General features: G+C 34.7%; 1 protein-coding gene across 46 annotated transcripts in view; it reads right to left on the bottom strand.

Annotated features, from left to right (window-relative positions):
• The window catches only part of LOC105567794 (calcium-activated potassium channel slowpoke), a 101015-nt gene that overhangs the window by 46051 nt on the left and 46514 nt on the right, over positions 1–8450 (bottom strand). For 18 of the 46 annotated variants that reach the window (XM_012022945.1, XM_012022981.1, XM_012022937.1 and 15 more), the window contains exon 6: positions 3380–3471. The exons of the other annotated variants lie outside the window; for them this stretch is intronic. In XM_012022945.1, coding sequence (XP_011878335.1) covers positions 3380–3471 — 92 coding nt within the window. The remainder of the gene's footprint in view (positions 1–3379; positions 3472–8450) is intronic. 46 annotated transcript variants of the gene reach the window in all.

Here is an 8450-nt window from a genome sequence, read left to right as displayed (position 1 = left end):
GGCCCCCGCGCGGGGAGACGTGCGAGCGGTCGCGTAAGCGGCGGACGGGCAGCGGCGCGCCTCGCCTCCCTACTCCTCGCCCCGCACCGCCATTCTATTCCTCGCCGAACACCGCCTCGAGCGGGGCCGCTAGGCCGACGCTTCTCACCGCGCGCTTACATTCGCCAGTAGGTTGGGCTAATACGGCGATTTTTAAAATTTCGTATCTCGATAACTATTCGTCCAAGCGCAAAATAGTACAATACTTTTCTATTTGTCTTAGTCCCCTCTACCTTCCCATGACCGGACGTCAAAGTCTTGCGTAGCACCCTGTATATCCTCTCGTTTTACGATATGGACAACTTGTTCAAATTCCTTCTCAGTGAAAATAAACCGTAGAACGCTACGGTTTTTTTTACATTACACCTCGAAGCTAATGTCGCTCAAGCAAATAGGAAAATTCGATTCATTTATAAACTAACTTGATTGTGAGCCTAAGTCACTTACGTGAAAAATGGGTGAATTAATAGCGTCGAATATAATCGTACCAATGTACTAGCACGCCCATCAGAAGACGTTAAGTCATATTAAATGATGAAACTCCATATTAACACGACGCAAATTGTGCGCGTTTAGATTAATGATGCGCAGTCATGAAAGAGATACCTATCAAGTATCTCGTAGCGCGAAGAATAACAACTCGTCTCTGCATAGTCTTGCGAAATGATGCAGATCAAGTCAATCGTTTCATGAAGCACAGTGCCGTTAGTTCCTCGTTCTAAATAGACATGCGTCATGATTCTTTAAATTATCCACTGTCAAGTAGTGTTAATTAACGCATTCTGCGTATCTGCTACGAGGAGCAGAAAAACAAATGTTATCATCTTGTGCGAACTGTCAATAAAAATCAATTTAACTACATGCAAACACTAGTATAGCACATGATACCGACAATTTCGAGCAATCAGCACCATTTCAAACATGGCGTCGCCTACTTTTGGAATGGGTGCCAAAGAACTGCTTTAAAAACTAAAAAACTAATTTCCGTCTAACTTCCATTTCCTTTGGGAGAATCGGGAAGTTAAATAAAAATTGGAATTTCTAACGTGTGTTTCGCGAATGGTTACGTTTTATAATAACATAATTGAGTGTGCATATGTATCTTTCGTGTAAAATAGATAATCAAATCATGCAAGACGATTTATAATTAAAACAATAAAATTATATCTTCAATAATTTATGACACAATATTACCAAATATTACCAAACTTGTTGCGATCATTTTACATGATTTAAGTTGAAGAAATTATTAATTATGTATCTAGTAATAACTCAAGTATTAGATGTAAGAGTTGCATTGATATTTTGGTTCTAATGTGGTGCAATGTAACAAGTAACATTGTATTCCTGTAAATGTTCATATACTAAAGGTAGCAGACTAAAGTGGCAAACCATGTAACTTGTTAAAAAAGTGTGCTTTTGGGAAATAATAGTTAATGTAACGGCGAAGAAACTTGATGGAGTTAGAAAGGGAGTAACTATTAAAGTTAAAATCATCGGATAAGAAATAATACGAGATTTGTTTGACAGTGACATTACCATATGGGCGTGCAAAAATTTCACAACTTTTGAGATTAAATTCCTAAAATGCAATACTGAGTCCATCAAGCTACTTTCGCCCATTTTATTATATGAGATCCATATGTGTATAATATCGTGTAATATTATGTATTCTATTATGTATTAATATTATAAAAACGGATGCTTGTTGCTTCGTGCTGTAGAAATAGAACGACAATCGATATATGATGAAAAACACTACTTTGTTGAGTACAAAGTACATGCATACAAACTTACTAAACATAACTGCTTCTCTCGTCATTTTGGACTTACACGCAGTCTTCACTTTCATATGTATATATATATTTTTTTAGTTGACTTGGCTTTACACGGTGAAAGGTCATTATACACGTCAGAACGTCAGATCATCATTAATAAAAATTAATTACGTGCGTTTAAATAATTTAAACAATTGTAACGACTAGAAATTTGCCAATTTGCTTCTAAGAAATAATGTCAAACATAATTAGGAACTTAAATAGAAATTAAAATTGTGCAATTATATCCATTCGTATCTCTTGTGAAGATTATTTTATACTTGAACTATGATAACTAAAAACGAAAACTAAAATACTGTGATACAGAGCAAAATTGAGCTCAGAGATATTTTTTAATGAGTATATTCTATCCAATTTCGAAAACATATAAAATAGGAAAATGAGGCTCAAGGTTATGACGTTGGTACTTGTTAGTGGTTACGCGCATACCCATTTAAGTCACAGCTGTGCTTTATCGGCTTTAATTCGAGAGGCTACTTGGACTGATACCAAAAAATAAAATCTACTTTTGGTCGTCGCAGATGGCTCAACATTTACCTGGTCACGAGTGACCTCCATTCAACGTTACGGTAATAATAAAATCGATTGACTCTTACAATATGCAGCTGATACTTACAATTTGTTAAAATATTTAAACTGATTTTGCAACTGCCTTAATTTTCTTCTCGATATATCACTAATAATTCTAATGTATTAAATTTAATTAGTAGAAATACTTAATGCAATTAAACATTTTTTAAATATAGTATTTTCAAGATTGTAAAATAAAAATAACGCAATTTATCGTATTTATATAAATACAGGTTTCTAACTTTTAACATCCACTATTTAAAAATCTATTTTTTTACTCTATAAAAATAGTAAAAAATAAATAAATGTACATTTGCAAATCGCAAATCATACATTTTAATCACACTTTCCATCACGCGAAAATATACTCCCTTGATCCAGTGCTCGTTACACAAGTAAATATATCGAATATCGAGATTTTCGATTCCGAGCGCTTCCACCTTTTATTGGTGGAACACCGCTCGCCCGTGTCGATCGTGAAATTCTTTCCTCCTCGTTTTATTCGACCTTTCACCGTGGACAAGAGCCGTTTGATTCATTGGGAAACGAAAGGGAACGCCAACGACGATTACACACCGCGCGCGCGGTCGTTATACTCGTCAACTCTATACTTCCACCTGCTGTAAATTTTCATGCATTCATCACTCGGCTTCTCGAGCTCTTCAAGTTCTGCATTAATGTAGAACGATGATGGAACGATGATGAACATTACCACGACGGCAAACGTGTATGCAAGTGCACGCGTGCAAATTGCGCATCGTGTGGGGTGTATCTGCGTGTGTGATTTGTGTATATTGTATATTGCGTGTGATTAACGTTCGTTAATCCTTACGAGTAAGTATAAGTATATACATAGACATACTGGAAAAGGAAAAGTAAAATTAATAGACAAGAGACAGAGGGTATGTAGGACGTAAATTTGATAGTAATACCTCTTTCCATGCTCCCGCTTGTACTCGCCGCTGTACTTGGACCTACTGCCTACGAGCTCTATTATCTCGGGTATGCTACTAGCAAAAATTGCCTGCAAATAGAAATCATAACTGGAAAACACTATGCGACTACGGATCATTTAGGAAACAAACTGGGTCAACTATGTACGGTTGCGTCTAGCAGCAGTGCTTCCGCGCCGTATTATGGTGTAAGTTAGGTGCGTGTTTCGCGTCGGGATAGTAAAGAAGAAAGCAGAAATAGGGTAAAAATGCGACTGGGCAACAATCTACATTCTACGTTTCTCGTTTCGAAAAATGTGCTTGAAAGACGTGTGCTTAAAAATGTGACGCGAAAATTGCGACGTTTCTAAGTACATCGATATCGTGGGACGTATCTTGAATCGATGCACGGAGAACAAAGCGTACAATGTGAAAAAAAGAGTACCTCGCTAGCGCAACTATGCTGGCAAAATTTCTCACTCAAATTTCAATTTTTAATAGCGATAAATCGATTCTGTTTTTTATTCTAACGACACTATATCCACGAAGATAAAAATGTTGGAACATATTTGTATACGCAAAAAGTTGCGCACAAAACATATGTATTCTGTAAAACTGTTCAACATCCAACAATCCAACAAAATATAAATTTATATGAAAATTTAGGCATTAATTATAATATATAATTTTTTATATAATTTAATATTATCCTGATAATAATGATTTAAGTTTAATCAAATTACTACAAACAACTAACATGTACAGTTAATATAACTATTAACACGTCGTAGATAATCATTGCTTTTTGCTGCAATTTGATAAAAATCGTGTAAAATAGATCAAAATCGATTTAAAAAATCGAATTGTAGTGAAATGTTTTCTGTCACAATTTTATTTGGTGCCAAAAATGCTACATTATACATCAGTATACTTACATCACGAAGATTTTGTTGGAGATTTTGCAACCGCGTATAGAATTATCCAGTGTGTATGTTTCAAGTTCTTATTTGTGGATGTTTGTGCGTGTCTGCGGTATAGTAATATTTAAGCGTGTGAGCATGAATAAAAGCAGTACAGTAAGCAAGAAAAGGATGAACAGATAATACAGAAAACAGCAGAAGTATTTTCGTAAATGTCAAGTCATCAGTACTTTTTAAATTTATGATTACATAAAGATGTGTGAATTTTCTAATTTGTATATTCATAAAAAAATTTAATAACAAATTCTTGCGATTAGGGTGGCCCTGCACGAAGGAGCGGTTAGTATGGATACTTTGGTGGGGCCCCTTTGATTTTTATAAATTTATGTGGCTTTTTCATAAAAAAATACCACTTAATGCATTATTGGTCAAATGCATGATAAAGTTATATATGCGCGTTTAAAAATATGTAACGTCAAAGAGCTGTCAGATTTCCTCAAAACATTATATTTTCTTACTTTACTAATAAGTATTTGCTTGCAGAGGTCGGTGACCTCATATTTAATAGTGCATTTAAATCCTTATGACATTTATTATATTGATCTCGTTTTTTGTTAAGATCTACTATTTCTATGAAATAATATTAACCCTTAAAGTGCTTCTACAAGTGATCGGTCCGTAAACTCTATGTTAAAAATTACAACTTTAACATTTTTTTCTTTCTTTTATTTCATCGGCGACCGAGTCTAAAATTTCACGTACTGATAGATAAAACTTGCAACTATGACATACTTAAATTTCAATTTTTTCTACTTATAATCGGTTTATGCAGGAACCACCGTAATACTCTTATCATTGTATTATTTGACTCTAAGTTACTAACAAAATATGTATTATAACGAAATATATTAAATCGCGAATCTTTAACCGAATAAAAATTATTTTATATCCTTTGTTTCATTACATCTGATAAGATAATGTGATGATGTTTAATCTTGTAATTCTACTGTTTACGAATAGAATAAATATATTGTCTAGGATAGTGATATAACTTATGACAATTAAAAATTAAAAAGCAGAAGTGTGAGAAAGACACAAGCGGTTTTGATGAACGGAAGCAGAAAGGAAATTTAACAAATCGATCTTACTTCGTGCGCGTGTAAAATGGAGGAAGCTCTATTATGTAAATCGTCTATAATGCCGGGTGCTATGAGAAAGATATGATCCATCATAAAACGATCGATAAAGTCGTGCCGTGTCGTGTCACGCCACGTAATTTGCCATTAATATAGGCGCTGAAAGTGATACGCGACTTTGGACGTTTGTGTCGCGAGCTTTATAGATACCAGGCAACTAAAGACACTGCGATCAACGAAATTATCGTAAGAGACAGGACAGCGAGAGAGAAGTGTGTCGGCACTTTGCGCTCGACATGATGTACGCTCTCAAGAAACAGCCAGGGATAGATATCCTGTAAAGTAGCATGGCGAAGCAGCGAATTGTACGACCGGCGATCACTTCGCCGTGCGACAAGTACGCGGCGAAGTGAGAACTCGCGCGTACCCGGAGCTCAGAATTTCAGTGATACTTAGCGGAAATGCCGCGTATTCTAGAATTTAGCAAGTAGTATATTAACGCACAATCCCACGAATTGTAATAAGCTTAATGTCCGCGGATAGTCGTAGATCAGTATCTTAATAATAGATTATTCTGAAAGAGAAAGAGAAAGAGAGATTATTGTATTTGGAAATAAAAATGTAATCTCTTACTTGCACGGGCCTTGCAAATTTGGGGTTTGTAACCGAACGGCTGTTATGGATATTTGTAGTAACACTATAACGTAAATTGCGATAATAAATTAGTCTGATGACCCAGAATTTAGGAGTAAAATTCTGTGTGGATATATTTGAATGCATCGTTCATTTGATACACCGTTCTAGTTGTATAAAATTATGTTGGATTGAGCGTAAATTAGAATATGCATGTACTCCATTTGCGATAATTCTCTATTATATTACTGGAAACCTCGTTTATAAATTTTAAAACAAGGATATTTAATACAATTAGTTAAAATAACCGCACCGCATAATTGTTCTCGTCGAAAGGTGCTTTTCACGCTGATAAATGCATCAGCAATATACATATAAAATATTATTTGAGTATATATAAGAACCTTAATTTATTTTAAAGCTAGCGTGTGCAAAACGTGTGTATATGTATAAAATATAGCGTTCTTTTCTTTTGTTAGCCTGAAAAAGTCCAGTTTTTTTCTCTTCATCCCTTTATGCAATCGGAGACAATGCGCAACTTCATTTCTGTGTTACTTTTAGGTACTCGCGGCCGGGCCCGAACTCGCAATGAACCGGGAGTCTATCGATCTTTTAAGCTTGCCCGAGTTGGTTTAATTTACGACCGCGCGTCGTCTAATTTCGGATTTATTACTGCTCGTGTCTCTCGGAATATTATACTGAGTTCGGTTAAAAGGGTCCCACGCCAGTCGCGCGTTATACAGAGACAATATCACACTTTCAAACGAGTGCCAAAGCGTTTTGAAAGCGTTCCAAAAGAACCTTCCCCTTTAAATGTGTTACAAGGACATGATTTTTCATTCCCAGCTGACTAATCAACAGACCAACGATTCGGTTACAAACCTCTGCAATACACGCAAATAGAAAGGACAGGACACACCACATTCTCCAACACGCTCGATACATTTCCAGTATAGATGTCCACATTTACATTAATTTTTATCTCCGGATGTAAAATGCATAGAATCAGAAATGTATATCAATGTGATATAAAATTAACGATTTATTGAGGAATTTAATGAAATAAATAGTAAATAAAAAATGTAAGTAAATTCACGATTATCCCAACATATTAACGAAGCATAGTTCTTATTTATTAGTAATTTCATTCAAAATTACTAATAAATAAAATTAATTAATAAGTATAATAAATACAAGCTACGATATTTTATAAAATTACGAATTAATATTAAAAACTTATCTGTAATTTAATTTAGTCTACATTTTTATAAATGAATTATATAAGTTTGTCGGATTAAGAATCAAACTTTACGCTAAATTATTGATTCGAATAAATAATTTAAAATATTTGATAGGAGAAGGACATAAATTCTACTCTGCTTGTGTTCTGTAAAGATAGTTTGACTCAATTTTTTCATTGTCGCTGATCTGGAACTGCCAATTTGAGAGGGAAAAAAAGGAAAGTCTTAAAGATACTCCATCTCCAGAATTGTTCTCTAACAAAGTTTACGACGCGTCATTTAAAATCGATAGAAAGACAAGGTGGCATCTCCTGTCCCGTAATACAATAAAACTATCACTTGTGTGTGCAGCTTTCGCTCTTTATCGATTGCGGGAGCGAAAACGAAGTAAATGTTCCCGTAATAATGAAACGGATGAACATTATTACTTCGGTTAAGTACCGCGTTCACCCTTGATATCTCATCGTAATCGGAATTCACTGTAGAGAGTACCATACGGCCGACAATTCGAAACAAAATAAAGTTCAAGCGGTCAGAATAATATCTTACGTCGTAATATGAGCAGCGTATCAGCGTCGCAGAAAATACACATACAGACAGAATGTGGACAGTTAAAGATCAAGCGCGTACAGACACCAATATTTTGTCGAGACCATCGGGCCTCGTGCTCTTCGAGAGAGATACGATAAAATTCATATAAAGAGATTCATATATAATGAGTACCTCGAATCTTTGACCGTGGATTGCAAGATCGACAAGTTAATCTATGTTTCTTGCGTTACTTCTGTGAATTTTTATTATCCTCCACTTTTTATTTTTTTCTCTAGTTAGATACTTATGCAATCAAATATTATTGTATCGCGTCATTAAAGATAAAGAATTGGTGTCGCAAAATGTTCGCTTTACACCATTTTTATACAAAGAATAACGCGCGTAAAAAGTAATTGACTTTTTAAGTCATAATTATAAAATACTTACAAAACTAGGATTATTTAATTTTTATATAAATTGTGCAAATATTCACGAGAAAAAGTAAAAGGGTCAAGTAATTAAAATGTTTATGTGGCTTTTTAAACAACTTTTCTCTTGTAATAAGAGCTACTCTAAATTGTTCGTGAGTTTTATCCATGCACTTCAATAA

This window comes from Vollenhovia emeryi, unplaced genomic scaffold (genome assembly GCF_000949405.1).
Source record: "Vollenhovia emeryi isolate VEMERY1.0 unplaced genomic scaffold, V.emery_V1.0 DF939134.1, whole genome shotgun sequence".
Classification (NCBI taxonomy): domain Eukaryota; kingdom Metazoa; phylum Arthropoda; class Insecta; order Hymenoptera; family Formicidae; genus Vollenhovia; species Vollenhovia emeryi.
This window is presented reverse-complemented; position numbering and strand designations above follow the sequence as displayed.